The 24,143-nt window shown below is 37.3% G+C and overlaps 1 protein-coding gene across 4 annotated transcripts in view; it reads right to left on the bottom strand.

The window, feature by feature from the left end:
• The window catches only part of ANO5 (anoctamin 5), a 94,948-nt gene that overhangs the window by 11,092 nt on the left and 59,713 nt on the right, over positions 1-24,143 (bottom strand). For all 4 annotated transcript variants that reach the window (XM_066251136.1, XM_066251138.1, XM_066251137.1 and 1 more), the window contains 5 exons: positions 15,850-15,924; positions 13,399-13,621; positions 11,108-11,277; positions 10,321-10,418; positions 4,666-4,796 (listed from right to left, as the gene is read on the bottom strand). In XM_066251136.1, the coding sequence (XP_066107233.1) occupies positions 4,666-4,796; positions 10,321-10,418; positions 11,108-11,277; positions 13,399-13,621; positions 15,850-15,924 (697 nt within the window). The remainder of the gene's footprint in view (positions 1-4,665; positions 4,797-10,320; positions 10,419-11,107; positions 11,278-13,398; positions 13,622-15,849; positions 15,925-24,143) is intronic.

The following is a 24,143-nucleotide window of genomic DNA, read 5'->3' as shown; positions in this document are numbered from 1 at the left end:
TGCTTGCTAAAACAGGAAGGAGAAACAGAGCATGCATAGGTCATTTCAGTCCTTGCGGTTTCTTTTGAGATCTGCATACATACAGAAAGTATCTCTTCTTGTTAGATAAAATATTCTTGTTAAAACATAGCCTTTTATTATAGTCTATGTTTAGATCTATGCTAATCTAGCCTTTATTATGCTGGTACTGTCACAGTATTGCAGTAATCAAGTTTTTTGTCCTGCTAATCTGAGTACTTTTTGAGATCAGGAATAATGTCTGATTCATTGTGAATGCTTCTAATAGCCAGTATGAGCTGGGTATATAAAAGTACTCAACTATAAGCCTTATGAATGAATGCATTATTTAAGATTAGATTAATAGATAAGTAGGCAGTGAAAAACAAGATACTTGAGAAGAAACCAGAAACTGAATCATCTAAAGCAGGGGTAGTCAACCTTTTTATACCTACCACCCACTTCTGTTAGTAGTAAAATTTTCTAACTGCCCCAGGTTCCACAATAATGGTGATTTATAAGGTAGGGAAGTAACTTTAATTTATAAAATTTATAAAGTAGAGTTACAGCAAGTTAAAGCATACAATAATAATTACTTATCAAGTACTTTATGTCGGATTTTCACTAAGTTTTGTAGAATAAATCTTTCTAAGACAACTTACTATAGTTAAATCTATCTTTTTATTTATACTTTGGTTGCTCCGCTACTGCCCACCATAAAAGGTGGAACGCCCACTAGTGGGCAGTAGGGACCAGGTTGACTACCACTGATCTAAAGCATCAAATATATATAAATTATATGTGGGCAGAGGAAATATACATTTTCTAGAATGAAGTATGTATTTGTTAAAATCCTAATCCTTTGTGATATCTTGACATCTTTCTAAATAAATTCTACTCTCTTCATTTAGACTTAACACCTGTGTAAACTGGCTTTTCTCCCCATTTTTGTATTGTTTTTTGTTTGTTTGTTTCCAGCAATGCCTAGAATAAAATAATCCATGCAACCGGCAGTCTTATGGGGCTTCCCACCTGAGTGAAAACAAAAAAATAATAGGAGATATGGCAATGGCTTTCCATTAAACAAAAAAAAAGGAAAGAATCTTCCACTAGTCTTCTGTTTTTAGGTGAATCTTGAGTATTTCTGGATTTCCACTTTTCTTTTAAAATTTTCTCATAAAAAATCAGCCTTGTCATCTAGTACAAATAGACTCATTTCCTGCCTTCTCTATTAACCCAAGCAATAAGAAATGAAGAGGAAGTAGTATGTAGAAACAGCTTAAATTTCCCATGCTCAAATTCTATAGATCTTCACCTAAAATCTTTGAGACTCATAGGAAGTTAACTAACCTACCCGCATTTCAGTATCATCTAAAATAAAATGAAGTGAATAGTGACTACTCTATAAATGTTTCAAGATTAGAGATAACACTGGGGAACAACTTTATCATTTTCTGTTGCATGAGGTTTTAGAACTGTTTCTATATACTGCTGCATTGCTGTTTCCAAATCTGAAATCCATTTTTTGGTGCATGCTCTAGTTTTTATGCAATTTTAATTTCTTTTTGTTACAGTTAATGGCATGCATTGGTTTTTAAATTGGAGTTAAAGGGCAACGACTCTTGGATTGAACATAACCACAAGGCAATTAATGTTTTAAACATCACTTTTACATAATTATAGTTGTTTTTAAATGTAAAAATTATTATCTGATAAAAACATCCTCTTATTTTGTTTTAAGATTGAATCATGGCTTCTTCGAGTAGGTGTAAATGTAAGAATAGTCCTGACACCTTCTGTCATATATGTGGCTGTTACACACTTCAACATCAAAGGTACAATATTTCATCATTTGTGACTCATGCATTATTGCCTATTTCAAGTTCCCCTTGGTGATCAAGACAAGAATTGGGCTCCTCATATTGTGTGTCATAATTGTGAGGAAATGCTTCATGACTGGACAAAAGGAAAATGCAAAGGAATGCCTTTTGGTATTCCCATGGTTTGGCGTGAACCTAAGGACCACAGCAGTGACTGTTATTTCTTTCTGATCTGTACAAAAGACATCGGCAAGAAAAAAAGGCATATGATCGCATATACTAATATTCCTTCACCAATACGACCTATCCCACACTCTGAGACACTCTCGGTTCCAGTTTTCAATGACTTTATTTCTTCTAAGGACGGAGAAAGTGAACATGGTGATCAAGTGTATTTTGATAAGATGCATAAGGAAATGGTTGTAGAATCTAAAGGGTCTTCTGATGCCAAGCAGTTATTAGCCCCTCAGCAGTTTAGCCAACCTGAATTGAATGACTTGGTAAGAGATTTGGGCCTATCAAAGAAAGCAGCTGAGTTATTAGCCTCCAGGCTTCAAGAAAAGAATGTACTTCACTGGAGAGCTAACATATCCCATTTCAGGAAGCGTGAACAAATTTTTGTGGACTTTTTTCCCAAAGACAAACACTTTGTTTACTGTCATGATATCAGTAGTCTTCTCAGCCAGCTAGGTGTTACCACTTACAGTACAAGAGAATGGCGGCTATTTCTTGACAGTTCTAAACAGAGTCAGAAATGTGTTCTACAAAACGGTCATGTTTATGCAGTGGTTCCAATTGGTTATTCAACTAATCTGTGAGAAGATTATAATGATACAAAAATTGTCCTCAACTTTCTAAAGTATGAAGAGCATAACTAGATCACTTGTGTGGATCTTAAAATGGTAAATTTCCTGCTAGGACAACAGAGCAGTTTCACGAAGTATCCTTGTTTTCTGTGTTTGTGGGACAGCCGAGCTTGGGAGAAACAGTGGACACAGAAGGAGTGGCCAAAACGTGAAGCTCTGGAAGTAGGATGCAAAATATTGTGAATGAACCTGTAGTTAATCGAGATAGGATCATTTTTCCCCCACTTCACATCACACTTGGCTTAATAAAGCAGTTTGTTCAGACTTTGAATAGAGAAAGTGAATGTTTCAACATATTATTTCTGCTTTTCCTGCCTTGTCTTTTGAGAAAAGATAAAAGCAGGTGTATTCAATGGACCTCAAATTCAAAACCTCATACGTGATGAAGAATTTGCCAGGAAGATGAATAAGGAGGAGAAAGCAGCATGGCAGTCTTTTGTGGCAGTTACAAAGAACTTTCTTGGCAACAAAAAAGCAGAAAACTATGAACTTTTGGTTCAAAGGATGCTGTTGGTTTCCACGACATTGGATGTAACATGAGCGTTAAGAGTCACTTCCTGCACAGTCACCTTGATAAGTTTTTTGAAAATCTTGGAGCTGTCAGTGATGAGCAGACTGTTGCTGGAGCATCAAACGTGATTGTCCTCAAATGCAAGAGCTACAAGTGCAAATTTTTGCCTGAATAGAATTTAAGTTCTGTACAAATATTATGATTAAAATAAGTGTTTTAATATGTTGTTTTGAAATTGTAGACAAATTCTGATGCAATCATATCTTTTAGTGTATTAGTGTATTTACTGCATTATATAAATTATTATATTTTCACAAAGCTGATGCCCAAGAAGACATTCTACTTCATTATGTTAAACTAAATGTTGAAAATTTTACAGTAAGATAAAAACTTAAGATCTTGAATTGCAAAAACCCTGTAGCTTACAGAGAAAATTAATGTCAGATTTGAGATCAGCACACTGGAATTAGGTAAGAACAAGTGTTTTTGTGGATGCAACAAAAATTTTGTTCCCCAGTGTAATGTATGTAAAATATCCAGAATAAATTAACGTAGTCCTGTCTCAATAAATGGTAGTTGATCTTTTTAAACCCTGATTTCATATTTTAATTTCAGTGATAGTCTAGTACATTTATACACAAATTCATCTGAAACTTATACAACTAAAAACTACAGCCTTATCACTGCATCAAGCAAGGGCTACCTAATTTTATAGGCAGTTATACAAAAAGACTTCTATTTGTCTTAAATATATCTACTTTAATCCAGGTAGCATAGGTATGTAGTACAGTGGCAAATCAGTAACAATTTCAGACCATTTCATTCATTCCACCATAACTTAATGGTCCTTAAGAATAAGTTTAAAAATTGTCCTAGTTTCACCAGAGGGGCAGAGAAATGTCACCAGAAGCAAACACTGTGAGTAGACTATACAAGTAGCTACCACTATTCTCTCTCCTAAAATTTCACCTTAAGATGTCTTCTTTGGTCAATGCTTAGAATATTTTATGCATTTATTATGCTCAATTTAGGTTTCCCTTGAATAACTGCTTTTAGCCTTCTAAGCATGAAATAAAGGAAACACTAAATATACATCAGTTGCTGGAAATGGTTTCAAATTATTCTCTCTCTGAGCTGTCACTGAGGCAAACAAAGGAAAATAGCTATGTACACTAATTTGAGACAGGTATTAATAAGTGATTCTTATTTTATTTCACTCAATATTAACATTCATATGATAGAAAAATATAAGATTGGTGTTTTGAAACTAACTTAATTCTACATTCTATTTGATGGGTAGTCAATTTTGAACCAGTCTTTTCTCTATATATCCATCTACCTTCTCATCTACTGTCCAATGACTTATTGAACACCTACTATGTCCAAACCAAGAAGAAATACTAAGAGCTGGGAAAAACACTTATTTTACTCAGCCTTACTCCATGTTTCATGGCAAGTAGTTGAATATTACCTGTTTCTAAGTATTCATAGAATAGTCCAAGATTTCCAAAAGTTTCAAGGTCATGATCCTGCTCCCATCGACTATACAGCTTTTCAGAGTTGGTTCGAGCTTTTCGGCGTCTCCACCAATTCAGAGCCAAGCTGTTGGAAGTGTGGAAGTGATAAAAATAAATACATGAAATAGAGTTTTTAAAAAGGGTTACAGAATCAGAGGGTTAGATATAGAAAATGGCAGTAAGAAAGGTTAAGTTACTTAAGACCAAAGAGCGAGGAGAGATAAAGTACAAACAAAATCTGATGTTCTTTTTATAACACAAGCCAAAGTAAAAAAATATTTATTGGGGTGATTAAGAAAATATGAACACTCTAAATCTCCCAATAGGAATATATTTTACACAGATACAGTTCTGTTAAAGAGCACGTGGAGGAGAGGATTACTACAGAACTGTTGTTTCTCTTTAATTCACTAACTGTATGTTGTCACGATACTAAGGACACTCAAGGAAATGAGAAATTGGTTACAATAGAAAATGCATGACAAAAAAAACCCAGACTTATCTAACACATGGAAATAAATGCAATAATCTTAAACAAAATATTACCTATCTAAATTCCATAGTATATAAAAAATAACAATATGATATGGTTGGATTACTTTAAGAAACAGTTTTTAAAATTTTATTAGAAAATCAATGTACTAGAACACATCAACAGATTTAAGAGGAAAACATAAAATCATGTCAATTGTTGCAGAAAAATACACCCGATATATTAAAAGCATCTATTTATGACAGAAGGTGGAAAAAGAAGAAAATTACCTCAATCTGATCAAAAGCATCTACCAAAGTTGTGGGTGAATATTATTCTTAATAGGGGAAAGTTAGAAGCATTCCCTTTAGAATCAAGAATAAAATAAGGGAGCACATGATCACATTCAAGACTCTACTGGAGATCTTAGCCAGCACAGTAAGATGAAAAAAAAAAAAAAAAGGCAAAGAAATGGAAAACAAAGGCATAATCTATAATTATTAATGTTTTGATTGTATAGAAAATCCAAATGGAGTTAAGACAAAAATTATTAGAATTAACTAGTAGAGTATATGAATATATTTTATTTCTATATACCTACAAAACACAGGTATAAAACATAATTTTAAAAAAGATGCCTTGGCCCTGGCCATTTGGCACAGTGCTAGAGCATCATCCCGGCGTGTGTAAGTCTGGGTTCGATTACTGGCCAGGGCACACAGGAGAACTGCTCATCTGCTTCTCCACCCTTCCCCTTCTCCTTCCTCTCTATTTCTCTCTTCCCCTCCTACAGCCAAGGCTCCACTGGAGCAAAGTTGGCCCTGGCGCCAAGGATGGCTCCATGGCCTCCACCTCAGGCTAGAATGACTCCAGTTGCAATGGAGCAACACCCCAGATGGGCAGAGCATCGCCTCCTAGTGGGCATACTGGGTGGATCCTGGTCGGGCTCATGTGGGAGTCTGTCTCTCTGCCTCCCCCACTTCTCACCTCAGAGAAATACACACACACACACAGAAGATGCCTCAAAGGCCTAAATATAAGATCTGAAACAATAAATTACACAGAAGAAAACATAGGTACTAAACTTACAGACCTTGGCTATAGAGAGTATTTTATGAATTTGAGCCCAAAGGCAAGGGAAGTACAGGAAAAAATAAATGAATGGGACTATATCAAACTAAAATCTTCTGCACAGTAAAAGAAACCAATAACAAAACAAAGGGCAGCCAACCAAATGGGAGATATTATTTACAAAATAACACCTTCAATAAGGAGTCACTATCCAAAATACAGGCCCTGGCCAGTGGCTCAGTGGATAGACTGTCAGCCCAGTGTATGGACATTCTCAGTTTGATTCCCAGTCAGGGCATATAAGCAGAGAGACCATCTGTTTCTTTCCCTCTCCCTTACCCTCTCCCTCTCCACCTTCTCTTCCTCTTCCCCTCCCACAGCCAGTAGTTTGACTGGCTCAGGTGTGGCCCTACATGCTGAGGATAGCTCCATTGGAGTCTATCATCCTCAGGTGCTAAAAATAGCTCAGTACTCAAGTATCAGCCCCAGATAAGGTTGCTGGATAGATCCCGGTTGGGGTGCATGTGGAAGTCTGACTCACTATCTCTCTTCCTCTCACCTAAAAAAAAAATCCAAAAAATATAAAGAGCTCACAAAGTTCAGCAATAAACAAGCAAACATTCCAATTAAAAAATGAGCAGAAGACCCGAACAGACACTTCTCCCAAGAAAACATACAAATGGCCAAGAGATATATGAAAAGATGCTCATCTTCACTAGCAATTCACAAAATGCAAATCAAAACTACAATGAGATACCACTTCACAGCTGTTATATTGGCTGTTATCCAGAAGACAGGTAATAACATGTGTTGGAGAGGCTGTAGAGAAAAAGGAACCCTCATTCACTGTTGGTAGGAATGCAAATTAGTACAACCATTATGGAAGAAAGTATGTTGGTTCCTCAAAAAATTAAGAATAGAATTACCATATGACCTGGCAATCCCTCTACTGGATATATAACCCCCAAACTCAAAAACATTGGTACAGAAAGACACATGCACCCCCATGTTCGTTGTAGCACTATTCACAGTGGCCAAGACATGAAAACAACCAGTGTCCCTCAATAGAGGATTGGATAAAGAAGATGTGGTACATATATACAATGGAATACTACTCAGCCATAATAAATGATGACATAGTGACATTGATGACAACATGGATGGACCTTGAGAACATTATACTGAGTGAAATAAGTAAACCAGAAAAAGCTAAGAACTATATGATTTCACACATAGGTGGGATATGAAAATGAAACTCACAGACATAGATAGAAGTGAAGTAGTTACCAGGGTGAGGCGGTTGTGGGGGCAGTGGGTAGGGAGAAGTGAATAAAGAGGGGCAGATATACCGTGATGGAGAAGGATTTGACTTCAGGTGATGGGTACACAACATAATCAACAGTTCAAATGCTATGGAAATGTTTCCCTGAAACCTATCTACTCTTATTGATCAATGTCATTTCATTAAATTTAATTTTCTAAATAAAATTTTTAAAAAGGAACACTTGTATACTGTTTATATCCAAACTAAAACACAAACAGGTAAGAGAATGTTCAAAAGGTAACAGAACACTGAGTATTCTGAGACAATATCAGATGGACATATATGGGACTAAAGTCACACAAAAAAGGAGGCCACTCAGTTCAAGAGAAAGAATTTTTCCAGGATTCCCAGAAGGGCTTCTATGGACTTCTTTCCAATTATAAATTCCTCAGTCCCCACACAGTAACCATTATCTTGAACTTCATAATAATCAGTTCCTTGCTTTCTTAAATATAGTTTATCATCATGACTGTTTTGAGTTAATTTTTGAATGAGGTATAAGATTTACATCAAGTTGCATTATTTTGCATATGGACATCCAATTGTTCCAGCACCAGTTAAAAGGACTGCTCTTTGTTCAATAAATTGTTCTTGCACCTCTATCAAAAACAGAACGGCTATATTTGTATGGATTTATCTCTACAGTCTCTGCGTTGTTTCACTGACATATATATTATATATATCCCTTCACCAATCCCATAACTTTTAAAATCAAGTAGTATAATTTTTCCAATTTTATTCTTTATGAGAATTGTTTTGGCTGTTCTAGCTCCTTTGCCTTCCTTATAAATTTTAGAATCTGCTTGTCCATATCTACAAAATCTTGCTATTGTGATTGGAATAACAAATCTATATATCAATTTGGGGGATATTTTTCATCTTTACTATGCTGAGTCTTCCAGTCTATGAACATAATGTTTCTCTCCATTTATAAGGACAACATTTTTTTCCCATCAAGATTTATAGTGTTCAGCATATATTTTAGGTTCATACCACAATACTTCATTCTTCTGGAACTAATGGTTTTTCTACTGACCAATGTTCCTTGCATCCCACACTTTGATTTTGTGTTCTCTTCTTGCTCAATTACATTACATCTTTCAATATTCTTCCAATCCCAATGAGGTTCAGGACTCACTGGAATGAGGTTCAATGTAAACTCATTTCTTTTACCTTTAAAATGCCATAGTTTCATCTGCACTTTATACAATAAACTGGTTCTAGAAAGCTAAGGTAAACATTATTTTCATTAAACCTGAAGGGAAGGGGGGAGGGCGCTAATGGGGAGGGGGTCAAGGGAGATGTTGAAGGGAATATGGAGGAGGGGGATGCATTCGGGGCAACACTAGAATCTATGTAAACACAATAAATTAAAATCATTTGTATCTAATGCTATTTAGCAAGAAATATGTTGACAGTATAGATGACATTTCTTCTTCTTCAGAACAGTATTAATACCTCCTGTCACTTTCATTTCTTTAGTCCTGTTGTCTGTTACACTATACAATGTGAAAATTTTCTAATTCAACTAAAGTCTTTGCCAGAATCTTCTAGCTAATGTGAGTTCACTTTCTAAAAACTGATTTTGTTAGCAGCCTTGGTTGGTAGCATTACCTCTCACCATAAGTTTCAGAATTTTGGTTTGTAAGCTTAATTTTACTTTTTTTTTTCTTTTACTCGCCTGTCTGTCTCTCTTCTCTGTGTGTATTGATTCTCCCTGTTGTGTTTGGTTTAGGGGATATCTCTATTATGCCCTCCAGGTTCTCAATCTAGAGCTAGGACTTAAAAATAACAGTTTGGAATTATTTCTCTGTGGTAATATTAGGAATGCCACTATCAAATACTATTTGAAAAGATAAGCCTGTGCTCCTCCTTTGTCAGTACATGAAAGAAACCCCAGGAACAATATGGAAATGGGTAGGGGGGCAAAGGAGAGGGTGTTTTCAACCTTCTTTCATGAATAAGTGAAAACAAACCTAGTCCCTCCGTTAAAATATACATGGGTGTGCAAATATAGGCTTATAGTAGTGAGTAGATGAAACCAGTTTATTCTTGTATTATTATTTATTATTGTATTATTTTCTATATGGACAATTGTAAACCTACTTTTGCCAATCCCTGTAGTTAAACTGGCCAGTCACCTGTCCCTAATGTCGCACTTTATCCCACTCGACCACAGGCGCTAAGTAAACCTGACACTGTCACATCTTAACTAGGAGCCTTGCAAGATTACAGGGGTTTATGATTCTCTTTTCATCTGATACTAGAGCTCAACTTTCATTCTGGCTTTCTCTTTTTATAATGTATTCATTATTGCTATACTTTTAGAACAGAGAACAAACCTTTTATGGATGAGTATTCCATTCATAACCAATTTTTGTACTAAATGTATCTATAAAAAATGGATACTTGTACAGAGTTCAATTTTTGTATTATCTTGAGAATATGCCACATGTAGAATAATATACAGAGGATATAATTATTTACATATCCTAGTGAAATCTTCCCAGGAGAGGGGGATATTACCTCTCTCTTAACTTCACTCAAGCATAGAGAAGCATATTTAAAAGCCTGTGTTACCTTAATGAATTTGACTGTTGATTAAATATGAAGGTTTTTTTTGTTATTGACTTAAACATTTGCTAACAAAGGCACCATGATAACTGAAGAATTTCATTTCCTTCCAGAGGAAATCTCTCATGGTTAACTTAAGTCAAGCAAAAACTTCTAAGTCATACATACGGATAAACGGCTTCTTGAATGTTTCCAAAGATCTGTTTCCCAGTCATTATGATGGTCAACTGGGTTGTTAATTCTATTAGACAGCCTCCGGGATCACACTAGTCAGAAGCGAGGAGAGAAAAAAGATGTGAAAGATAAAAGATGGGACTTCTGCAACAAAAGAAATCCTAAACCAGAAATCAGAATCTGCAGATTGGGTTGAAATGGACATAAAGGGGTATTTTGTTCAATACTCCAAGCATGATCACAACCAGTACCAGGCTAGCTGCCTTAGTTTAAACTGTGGAAATGTGTTAATATAAGATTTCTGGATATCATTCTTAGAAAGTTCTGCATCTTTGTCTGGATTAGGGCTGGAAGTGGTTATTTCTCTGTGTGATTTGGATGCACAGTCAGATTTGGAAACCACTGATCTGGTCTAACACTTATCCATGGTGGAGCCCTTACTACTATACTTAGAGAAAGAGATCATTCTTCCTTTGCAGGAAGCCTCCTGGAACATAGAAATCACTTATTCCATTTCACAGCTCATATTTTGCTGACAACAATAAGCACAAAATAACTTGTTGCCCAAAAGGACCTGGACTATCAGATGACAGGATTCTAAGACCAATAGTCTCAGTGGACACAGTATCTTATACTTTTTTTGCAACTTGAATAACTTGAAAGTTTGTGCTCAGCACACAAAAAAATGTATTTAGTTAAGGGTGAGTTATTGAAACCACAGACCTCTTAGCTAACACTGAATTATTGAGACCACAACCTCACGTCTCAGGAGAGTTCTTACCTCTTCGCTTCTCCACACATTAAACAAATATGTGTACTTTCCAGGATAGCCCACAAACTTCCCTTTAAAGAAAGCAACATAGAAGCAGGACGAGTAAAAATTTACAAACTGAAACAGGAACATTTTCAAGGTCAGACTGGATTCATACTCCTGGTGAGTCCGAGGAATTTCTGGTGAGTAAAAAAAACACCAAACATTTAATAATGCATCTTCTCATTTCTTCTTAAAATGTTCACTCCCTGGGACAAGTGGATATCTAGTCTCATTGTTCTGAGAGCCTGCTGAAATGTTTCTCACTCTAGTCACAGTAGACCAGTATTAAGTTAACTGTCGATTTGTACTAGGCTTTCTTACTTGAGACTCTGTATTAATCTTATCACTGAGGAGCCTAAGAAGCAGTCAGTATTACGTTTAGAGGAGTCACAGTCAGCATATGGAGTCACACCCCTCTTACTGAAGAGCCTTGCATTCATCCCCACACACTAGATAATCCCGGAAACATGCTGGTTTTCTCTCTCATCTGTTTTCAATTAGGTTTAAACAAAGTAAACTCATAACCAGGGCAGAAGACAATTTCCGAACCAAACTGTACTTTCCTCTCATGAATTAAGTGGCTATATAAGTTTTGAAACCATGTCACGCAAATGATGGCAGTAAGAGTACACATTTTCGCTCTCCTTTTCATGACCTATCATTTAATGAATTCCAAAGATAAGAGAATATTTCATTCCCTTCACACTTCTGTAAAGCATCACAAGGCATAAAAGAGTAAAAGGACAATTTAGCTGCAAAGTCAAAAAGTAAGCACAAGTGATTTTTCTCAATGAAGAAAGCTTCAATTTTTTAAGGACGCCACTAGTAGGTATTATGTGCTGATGTTTTTGTTGCTAACAGAAAAATAGAAGTAGACTTCAGAGAACTCCAAATTGGAGGGCAACATTTAAAGAAAGTGGTTTCCCAGTAATTATTGCAGTGCTGGGTGAAAAGGATGCTCTTTGGTCACATTGGGCATGTCAGGGTCCAGGTGTGGAGCAGGGGCTCCTGGAGACGGAGCCCCAGGGAAGAAGCTCAGGCCTTGAGTTGCGCCTCTGATCTATTTCCAGCTTGCTGGGGGCAAGACCAGCAGCAAGTCTGCCCTGTGCTCCTTTCCCTGGCTCAATTTTCCATTTCACCTGGGACCCTCACCTTCCCTCTTGGCTTTCAGGGAACTTTTAACATCTTAAAAAGAAAATGATCTATGTCCTAAGACATTGCAACTGAAAAGAGAGGCACTAAATTTTAAACTTCTTAAGGAGAAGCTGATTGTTCTATTTTCCTCATGATGGTTTTCAAAACCAAAAACCTTCTTAAAAAAATATACAAGCCAGACCTGTGGTGGCATACAGTGGACAGTGCTGACCTGGAGCACTGCCGCTACCAGTTCGAGACCCCACGATTGCTGGGTCAGGGTACACACAGAAGCAACTACTATGAGTTGATGCTTCCTGTTCCTCCCCGCCCCTTTCTTTCTCCCTCTCCCCCCGCCTTCTCCCTCTAAAATCAATAAAGAAAATCATTTAAAAATAAAAATAAAAAATCATACACATGAAATAAAACTTATCTGTGCCTTCAGAAAAATAAAGAGTTTATTTAGGATTCAACTAGCCCCATCAAGGGACAATTAAGGTAAGAATATCCAAAAAGACTTACAAATTCCTATTTTTTTTTAGATCTTTCTCCTGCTTCCACTATAAAGGCCTGAATGTAGCTGTGACCGGGTTCTGAAGTACCAGGCTATGGTTCTACCTATAGAGAAAAACTACCTTAAAATGCATCTCTAAAAAATTAACTCCCGCCTGACCAGGCAGTGGCGCAGTGGATAGGGCGTCAGACTGGGATGCGGAAGACCCAGATTCGACCCTGAGGTCGCCAGCTTGAGCGCGGGCTCATCTGGTTTGAGCAATAGCCCACCAGCTTGAACCCAAGGTCGCTGGCTCCAGCAAGGAGTTACACGTTCTGCTGAAGGCCCGCGGTCAAGGCACGTATGAGAAAGTAATCAGTGAATAACTAAGGTGTTGCAACGTGCAATGAAAAACTAATGATTGATGCTTCTCATCTCTCTCCGTTCCTGTCTGTCTGTCCCTATCTATCCCTCTCTCTGACTCACTCTCTGTCTCTGTAAAATAAATAAATAAATAAATAAATAAAAATTAAAAAAAAAAATTAACTCCCTGGGGAATGATCCAAAAATAGATGTACAGCATTGGGAGGAAGCTTTTCTCAGAGCCAGACTAGTGATTTGGCCATCTTACCCATCTTTGTAATCCAGGCAGATATCTTTTCATAAAAGAAATTCAAGATCAAGATGACAATAAAGTTCAAGCAGGATCCTGTGAGTGCTGTGGTTATCTGAGGAGTGAGGACACTTTTGACTGGCTTTAAGGATGCTTCACTTTCCATGATGCTGGCAAACGTCGCAAAAACGGACAGGCGATATACAATCACGGCTACCATGCACGCAATGACGAGAGTCATCTGTGGAAGGAAAATGCAGAATTGGAAAGAAACACTCAGTATTCTCTGTGTTGCAGAGGCATATGAAACATACTATTCCCTTCATCTCATTATATTCTGTTTACCAGTTCTGACATGGAAGGCAAACCAAGTCGGTCTCTCTCACCAGCGATAGAGGGAAATGAACACTGGTAAGGTCAAGGACTAATTAAGATAAAAAAGTACAGTGGTCCCTTGTCTATCACAAGGGGTTAGGTTCCAGAAGCCCCTGCAACAGGCAAAAATCCACAAAGTAGCAACCTGGTATTTATTTGATTTTCTATATATTTTAAGGCTTTATAAACCCTTCCCACACTCTTATAAACCTTTCCCACACTGTTATTAACATTTCCCACACTTATTTTGCTTATTTTACCTCAAAAATAATTAAAATAAATATATAAAAATACCTATATACCATAAAATCCCATGATATAGCAAAACTCCACGATACAAAATTACATATATACCATTTTAAAATCCACGATACAGTGAGACCATGAAAAGTGAACCACAATATGGCAAGGGACAACTGTATTCATAGCCCATCCTCTAGCAAGAGTTAAGAAAACTAAACAGAAGGCCAAATCTTGCCTAGGGCCTCAGCAGTTCTGGCATGGCCCTTGGGGTAAGAATGTGTTTTGTTTTTTTTAAGGCTGTAAAGAAAAATAAAGATAACTGCGTGCCAGAGACTGTTTGTGGCCCAAAAAGCCTAAAATATATTTGGCCTCTTTACTAAAAGTTTGCCCACCTCTGCTCTATGGAGGAAAAACACCTTGTTTACCTCATGTTCATTTCTTCAACAGGAATTTTCCCAACCCCCTTCATCCTGTTTCTCTATTGCCACCTCTCCCTTCTCCTTTCCAGCTGCCAGTTAAACTAGCCAATCAGGAAGAAGTAAGATTGTACATTCAACACCCCAGTCAAGGGGGCAGGACCCAGCCTAGGGCCTGCATTAGGGATAAAAACAGAACCCACCCCCGCCTCTGGGCATGCGGGCTGGCTTTCACTAGCAGCAGCAGCCGCTCTGCAGAAGTTATTACAATAAAGTTGCCTTGATAGGTATTTTGTCTCCAGGAGTCTTGCTTAATTGCAACTCTAACATTCTAGATTGCGGTTCAATTTGTAGCATGAAGGTGACTTAATTTCCTAAGAAAAATATTTTTAAAGATTGTATTTCATTTCCCTTCAGAATGTTGCCATTTGTGACCTGACATTAAAGCTAGTTTAGATATTTGTATAGATTTGGTATAAATTTTATATACCTTTCATATTGCAAAAACACAAAGATCCAGGGATGGCTTTATATCAATGACTGGAGTGTTTTATTCTTAAAGTTAGAAACTGAATCAAATTGAAAGAATACCATAAATAAAAGAGAATAATCTTTCTGGGATCACATTCCAGGATATTTCTCAAGGAATGTCTCAAACTGATCGTTACCCTCAGTATTCTATTCTCTTTCTTTTATATCATCTAAGAAAAAGCATATTTAAAATAAAAAAATCCATACTTTTAACAGGAAATGTTAAAGATAAGAAATTACGAGACAATATGAACTGGTAAAGTTAAGCTGTAGTCTACAATTGCAAATTTTTTATACGTCAACATGCTAGAGTCTCAGAGGGTATCATACTTCTTTTCCTAATTAAAGTCTAACCATAAGAGGGTACATATTTGGAAAAGGGAGGGCAGGAAATAGATAATGGAGGCATCTATTAGCTAAAAAGCATGGCAAAAACTGGACTCTCACAATGGGATATGATAATTATTCAAGTAGAAGAGGTAACATTTTCTTCTGTGTACTTCAGCAAGAAAATTAACAGCATAAGGGTTCTTTTTTTTCTCTTTGTACAGATATTTTAAGTGGAGATAAAGATAAATGCCTTCAAGTTATCAACTAACAATGAAGAGTTGGGGGGGGGGCTCTAAGATAAAATACCTCTTTCTGCCCAGCTATTTTTCAAAACTCCTGTTGAAGAAATGAACATGAGGTAAACAAGTTGTTTTTCCTCCATAGAGCATATTTTTCCAATTACGGCACACCCATGTAAGTTACAGTTTATTTTATATAGGAGCTCTATTCAAGAGAAAAAGACTGGGAGGGCAAAAGAAGGAAGGAAGGGACTCAAGAGCCATTTCAGATAAAACTGTTGAGATAATCCCAATATGATGTCAAAGAGATATAACTATTTTTAAAAAATGCTTACCCATAATGTCACTGTGGCTCCTGACACAAAGTACCATGGGAACCGAGAACATAGAGGCATGTAAGGTTCCATCTCCTATAATTTTGAAGAAATCACAGCAAAATTCAAAATCTACCCTCAAAGTTGAGACTCCAAGCAGTAGTCAAAATCACAAAGCCCATTAGAAACCTCTCAAAAGGGTCCACTATAGCTCAAGGAAATCTGCTTTATATAGCAACAGTCCCATCCCTCTAGTTAGAAACCTTTAGGGCTCTTAGATAAGAAATTTTTACACATGATATGAAACATAACGGGTACATGCTTTTTTCTGAATGTTGAATTAGAGTGCTATTCAGGGTCTGGTAGATAGGAAATAAAAGTCAAAACCTGAGGGCAGTTGCTTAAGTAGACATGCTTTAATGATGTTTCATTTCATTCTAACTCAACTGAGTTGAATTGCACTGTTATGCATGATATTAAACATCTTTGTGTCTATAGGATTGATTGCATTTTTCCATACAGTTCAGGAGGGGCCCAGACTTTTGCATTCTCATGCTTTTTTAAGTCATTAATGGAAGATATTAATTATATGAACTGGCATTCTTAGCTACATAAGGAGTTAGATTTTACCCAAAAGACCACTGCCATACAGTAAAAAAAATAGCTATGACCAAAAATCTAAATCATACAATTCTATGTAAAATAACAGATTTTACATTTTGTGGACTTTTCACGGCAGACTGAGTAGAAACCGAACCCCACAGGTAAAGCAGGCTGTCTGAGAGCTCTCTCAACACCAGGATGTGTGCACAGATGTGATTATGTACATATGCATATGTGTGTATATAAGGTATTGCGTACATACTTGTGTATCCACATGGTGCATGTCCACATATGGATCTGTGTGTTCTCAAAATGGACTCAAATGTGAGAGTTTTAGTTGTACTTAACCATTAATAAAAGCACTGAAAATAAGTAAAAAAGACAAAACAAAACACTATGATTTCAAAACCATTACTGCTAAATGGATGATTCACAGATAATCAATACATACTGGTTTTTTTCAACGGATTTTAAAAGTAATCATTCAGTGTAGATGGCTTTTATGTCAATAATTTTTGGCAAAGCCAACAGTCCTGCTTTTTTTTTTCTTTTTTTTAACCCATAAAATAAGAATGGATACACATAATGTTATTAGCATGACACTCTTTTAATTTTGTAATTTCAAACTGTTAATTTCACCAAAACTGTTGATGTATTCTCTCAAGTGTTTTCCCCTCTTTATTCACCTACAGAATTTTGTAATGTTTCCAAGCAATTTAAGAAATGTTAAATGAATACCTACACTGTGTAAAGAATTTTGAGTATTATATTCAAGAATAGTGCCATGAAGAGTGGGGAATTCTACTGAAGAGACTGTGTTAGAGACATGTTCTATTTTCCCTCTAATAGCATCTGGATATAAAGTGATTATAGATTATGGAAACATAGGGACTCTAAAAATATACAGCCAAGAGTCTGGTGTTTGATGGCAAAATACCTTCCATTTTCACATGATAAAACCTGACGTACCAAGACATCAAATTACTCAGTCACCATAGATATGGTTTGCCAGTATGGATACCAAAATATAGACTTTCAGTCCAGATGGCAGTGTAATTATCTTCCCATTATAATCAGTTAGAAAGGACTAGTTGAATAAAATTTGATCTAATAAAGTATTCACTCATAAGTCCTCTATCTTAATACTAATTTAATCTTTGCATATTAATTTCATTTCTGTGTATACATATTGGTATATGTTGGACAAATAAGTTTGTAAATATGATATATATGTTTGCTCGCTTATAGTTTGCATTGGATGTGGGGGATAGGCTGTAAGCAGGCAGGGTTGTTATACCTTAAGGCTCAGTTTTAAGACTAAGCCTTCCCCACTCTAAATGACTTTGTATCAAAGACTTCCTTATTAGTATATTGGATTAAAGGTTTTGATTTCTACACTATAAAGTGGGGCAGACCAGGAGCTTCCTCTCTCTGTTCCTGAGAGAATTAGAGAAGAGAGCAGAGAAAGGCCATGTGGAGGAGAGGAGAGGCAGCTAAGATGGTGGAGTGCTGAAAGAGAAGCCAGTTTGTGCAGAGTTTGTGCAGAGAGAAGGAGATGGAGAACAGAGGTGAATAAGGCTACTGAGCTAGAAACCTTTGATTCTAGGAAACTCAGATAAGTCAGTAGCTTTGTGAGCACTGAATGAGTGGGTTTTGGAGCCCAGTGTGTGTATTTACTTGCCCGCCGGGTACAAGCTAGGATTAAAGATAATGGCCTACCAGTTCTTGGCTCCATTGTTTCATTACCGTCTGTCCAAATCTAATGTAAACCTGCACAGGCCAGGTGGCTGTGATGGTGGCTGCAGCCTCTGATTTTACAATATACATACTTAAAGCTCAAAGCATACACACTATTTTCCAATTTTATTTTATTTGACTTATTATTAAAATGATGTATTTCATGATACCATGCCTTGGATTTATTTCAAAATAAATTAGAGGCAGGGAGAGGTAGGTGTACAAATAAAACAAGATTGTCTATGAATTAATATTAATTAAAGCTGGGCAGAGTTCATTATACTTTTCTATGTACTTTTGCATGTGTTTAAAATACATCATAAAAGTAAGTAAAGAAGGAAGACGAGAAGGTAGCAGAGGAGTAGGCAGACGCATAGACTCCCAGTTCACACCACCAAACTGGATTAAAAACTAGTTTAGGAACAATCATTGTGAAAAATCAACTTTGGACTAAAAGAACAGGTCTCAAAAACCAAGGAGCAAAGATGAATCCACACTGATCCTGGTAGGGAGTGTGGGGGCACGGCGGGAGCTCCCCTGATTCCAGGAGCAAAGGGAGGCTGAGGCTGAGAGCCCAGAAGGGCTCTATTACAAGGAGAGAGACCCTAAGAGACGGGGGCCCTCAGTCTCAGAACTGGAGATCCAGCCTTGAAATCCAGGGACTGGAGGAAACAGAAGGAAAGCACTGAGAGGAGAGAAGAGCAAAGCTCTGTGTGTGGGAAGCAGTAGGGGTGTCTTAAAGGGAAAGAGCAGAAAATATCACTCACAGCCACTTGCCTTGGGCCCTGGGGGCAAAGAAGGCTGAGAAGACTGATTTGTCTTCCACAAGGAAAGTGGGGAGAGTGAGAGAGACAGTGATGAGCAGAAGAATGTCTGGGATGACCTGAGAAGCTGACTCCTCCAGTGCTGAGGCAGCCATAGCTGGGGGAGGGGTGGATCCCTCCACACACCACAAGCCTAAAGTGGTTCCTGGTGACCCACCTTCAGAAAGCTCTCCAGCTCCAATCAGCACGAAAGACACAGCTGAAAGCAGGAAGTGGGATAGAGGGGCAATAACTAAGTATCTAGGGAGATATGAGATACACCTTCCCCTACTGAAGCTAAGAAAACACCCTGCCCCTGAAGAACAACTGGCAGAACCCACCTTCAGATTCTCAGAGGTCAAACCCACCAGTTCCTGTATACAGTTTCAAATAAGCCCCCTGCTGAGATCAGAAAACAAGCCTACCACTGAGTTAAGTAAACTGAAAACAAACAAATCAAGACTTCAAAGCAGCTCTATGAGGTAAGGAGAACACAACTGAAACAAGCCTGCAAGCCACACAAAGAAACACTGGGAAGACAGAGAAACATAAGTCATATGGTTCAACAAGACAAATCCTCAGAAAAAGATCTGGATGAAATGGAAGAAATCAAATTACCAGATAGAGTTTAAAATAATGATTGTTAGGATGCTTAAGGATTTCAAAGTTACAATGGATGCACTTAATGAACACCTCAATAAAGAAATAGTAAGCATCTTAAAAAGGATACGGAAATCATGAAGAAGAACCAGACAGAAATGACAAACACAGTATCAAAAATGAAGACTACACTAGAAGAACTGAAAAGCAGGCTGAATGAAGCCGAGGATCAAATCACCGCCTTAGAGGACAAGATAAGCGAAAGCACGGAAGCAGAACAGCAAAATAAAAAGAGGATCAAAAGTCTGAGGAAACTCTAAGAGAGCTCTGTGACAACATGAAGAGAAACAATATCCGCATAATAGGGGTTCCTAAAAGAGAACAGAAAGAACAAGGAATAGAGAACCTGTTTGAAAAAATTATAGCTGAAAACTTCATTAAATTGATGCAGGAAAGAGTCAAACAGGTTCAAGAGGCAGAGAAAACCCGATTAAAGAAGAACCCCAAAAAAACCCAAACCACGATGCATCATAATCAAAATATCAAAGCTAAAAGATAAAGAAAGAATACTAAAAGCTGTAAGAGAAAAACAGTCAATCACATACAAAGGAACCCCCATAAGGACGACAACAGAAACACTTGAGATCAGCAGGGAATGTAAAGAAATATTCAAAGTAATGCAGAACAAGAACCAACAACCAAGATTTCTTTATCCAACAAGACTATCATTTAACATGGAGATCTGAGATACACCGCCCCCTACTGAAGCAGAGAAAGCACCCCGCCCCCAGAGAGAGTAACTGGCAGATCAGGCCTTCAGAGTCTCATATTACACCCCCCACATTCCTGGATACAGTTTCTTTTTTTTTTCTTTTTCTTTTTTTTTTTTTGTATTTTTCTGAAGCTGGAAACGGGGAGAGACAGTCAGACAGACTCCCGCATGCGCCCGACCGGGACCCACCTGGCACGCCCACCAGGAGGCGATGCTCTGCCCCTCCGGGGCGTCGCTCTTTTGCGACCAGAGCCACTCTAGCACCTGGGGCAGAGACCAAGGAGCCATCCCCAGCGCCCGGGCCATCTTTGCTCCAATGGAGCCTTGGCTGCGGGAGGGGAAGAGAGAGACAGAGAGGAAGGAGGGGCTGGGGGTGGAGAAGCAAATGGGCGCTTCTCCTATGTGCCCTGGCCGGGAATCGAACCCGGGTCCCCCGCATGCCAGGCCGACGCTCTACCGCTGAGCCAACCAGCCAGGGCCGGATACAGTTTCAAATAAGCCCCCAGCTGAGATCAGTAAACAAGACTACCACCGAAAAAACTGAGAAAACAAACCAATCAAGACTTCAAAGCAGCTCTACTAGAAAAGCCAAACCTAGCAGTGGATTACAAACAACAGCTGATGCCAAGCCAAGAAGACTAGAAATAACACAACTGAAAATTGGAGGCAGACAACACCAAACCTAGACTCAAAGAGCCCTACAAACAACACACCCAAACATACAGACATAATGAGAAGACAGAGAAGGGCAATCCAAATGAAACCACAAGAGAGATCTCCAGAAAAGAAACTGACTAATATGGAAATAACCAAACCAAACTGTCAGATGCAGAGTTTAGAATAATGATTGTAAGGATGCTTAGGGACCTTAGAACAACAATGGATGGTCATTACAAACACCTAAAGAGATAGCAAGTATAAAAAAAGAACATTGAAATATTAAAAAAGAATCAGTCAGAGGTGACAAATACAATATCAGAAATGAAGACCAAAATGGAAGGAATTAAAAACAAGATGGATGAAGCTGAGGATCGAATCAGCGAGTTGGAGGACAAGATGAACAAAGGCATGGAAGCAGAGCAGAAAAAAGAAAAGAGTTTCAAAAAGTCTGAGGAAACTCTGAGAGAGCTCTGTGACAACCCGAAGAGAAATAACATCTGCATCATAGGGGTTCCTGAAGAAGAAGAGAAAGAACAAGGAATAGAAACTTTATTCAATCAAATTATAGCTGAAAACTTCCCTAAATTGATGCAAGGAAGGGTCTCAAAAGTTCAAGAAGCACAGAGAACTCCATTAAAGAGAAACCCAAAGAGACCTACACCAACATATCACAATTAAAATACCAAAGCTAAGCGATAAAGAGAAAATATTAAAAACTGCTAGAGAAAAGAAGGCTATCGCCTACAAAGAAGCCTCCATAAGGATGACATCTGACTTCTCAACAAAAACACTTGAGGCCAGAAGGGAATGTCAAGAAATATTCAAAGTAATGCAGAACAGGAACCCACAACCAAGACTACTTTATCCAGCAAGACTATCATTTAAAATTGAAGGAGAAATATGTACATAAAGCTTCCCAGACAAAAAAAAAACTCAAGGAATTCATTACAACCAAACCAAGGCTGCAAGAAATGCTAAAGGGCCTGTTATAAACAGATCAGAGTTGGAAAAGAATATAGCAAAAGAAGAGTACAGCATTAAAGAATAAAGTGGCAATAAACAAGTACATATTAATAATAACCTTAAATGTAAATTGATTAAATGATCCAATCAAAAGACATAGGGTAGCTGCTTGGATAAGAAAACAGGACCTGTACATATGCTGTCTACAAGAGATGCACCTTATAACAAAAGATACACATAGACTGAGGGAAAAGGATGGAAAAAATATTTCATACAAATGGAAATGAAAAAAAAGCTGGCGTAGCCATACTTATATCAGACAAAATGGACTTTAAAACAAAGGATACAGTAAGAGATAAAGAAGGCCACTACATAATGATAAAGAAAGAAATCCAACAGGAAGATATAACTATTATAAATATCTATGCACCTAATATAGGAGCACCTAAATATATAAAGCAGACTTTGATGGATATAAAGGGCGAGATCAATAGCAATACTATCATAGTAGGGATTTTAATACCCCACTAACATCACTGGATAGATCTTCAAGAAAGAAAATTAAGAAAGAAAAAGCAGACTTAAAGGACACACTAGATCAACTCGATTTAATAGATATCTTCAGAACCTTTCACCCTAAAAGCAGCAGAATATACATTCTTTTCAAGTGCTCATGGTACATTCTCTAGGTTATACCACATATTAGGGCATAAAATGAGTCTCAACAAATTTAATAAGATTGAAATCATATCAAACATCTTCTCTGACCACAATGGCATGAAACTGGAAATCAACTACAATAGAAAAACTGAAAAACACTCAAATACTTGGAAACTAAACAGCATATTATAAAATAACAAATCGGTCAACAATGAGATCAAGGAAGAAATAAAAAATTTCCTTGAAACAAATGAAAATGAGCAAACAACAACTCAAAATCTGTGGGTCACAGCAAAAGTAGTCCTGAGAGGGAAATTCATAGTATTACAGGCATACCTTAAGGAGCTAAAAAAAGCTCAAATAAAGAACTTAACCCTGCAAGTAAAAGAACTAGAAAAAGAAAGGAAAGTAAAGCACAGAGAAAGTAGAAGGAAGGAAACAATAAAGATCAGAGCAGAAATAAATGACATAGAGACTAAAAAAACAATACAGAGGATCAATGAAACCAAAAGCTGGTTCTTTGAAAAGGTAAAAAGATCGATGAACCCTTAGGCAGACTCACCAAGAAAAGAAGAGAAAGGACTCAAATAAAATTAGAAATGAGGGCAGAGCCTGACCTGTGGTGGCGCAGTGGATAAAGCGTCGACCTGGAAATGCTGAGGTCACCTGTTCGAAACCCTGGGCTTGCCTGGTCAAGGCACATATGGGAGTTGATGCTTCCAGCTCCTCCCCCCTCCTCTCTCTCTCCCTCTCTATCTCTCTCTCCCTCTCTCTCTCCTCTCTAAAAATGAATAAATAAAATACTATGAAGATTTAAAAATTTAAAAAAAAAAAAAAAAAAAAAGAAATGAGGGCAGAGAAGTAACAACGGACACAGCACAAATACAAAGGATTGTAAGAAAATACTATGAAGAACTGTACGCCAAAAAATTAAACAACCTAGGTGAAATGGACAAATTCCTTGAAACATAATATTTTAAAAATCAAGCAGGAAGAATCAGAAAACCTAAACAGACCAATTACAACAAATGAGATCAAAACATTAAAAAACTCCCAACAAACAAAAGCCCGGGGCCAGATGGCTTCACAAGTGAATTCTACCAAATATTTAAAGAAGAACTAACTCCTATGCTTCTCAAGCTATTTCAAAAAATTAAAGAGGAGGGAAAACTTCCAAACTCCTTTTATGAGGTAAGCATAAGTCTGATTCCAAAACCAGGCAAAGACAACACAAAGAAAGAAAACTATAGGCCAATATCCCTGATAAATTTAGATGCTAAAATTCTCAACAAAATATTAGCAAATCAGATCCAGCAATACATGAAAAAAAATCATACATCATGATCAAGTGGGATTTATTCTAGGGAGGCAAGGCTGGTACAATATTCACAAATAAATGAATGTGATTCATCACATAAACAAAAAAAAGGAAAAAACCACATGATAATGTCAATAGATGCAGAAAAGGCATTTGATAAAATCCAGCACCCATTTATGATCAAAACTCTTAGCAAAGT

The sequence above is a fragment of the Saccopteryx bilineata genome, chromosome 1, assembly GCF_036850765.1.
Source record: "Saccopteryx bilineata isolate mSacBil1 chromosome 1, mSacBil1_pri_phased_curated, whole genome shotgun sequence".
Classification (NCBI taxonomy): Eukaryota; Metazoa; Chordata; class Mammalia; order Chiroptera; family Emballonuridae; genus Saccopteryx; species Saccopteryx bilineata.
This window is presented reverse-complemented; position numbering and strand designations above follow the sequence as displayed.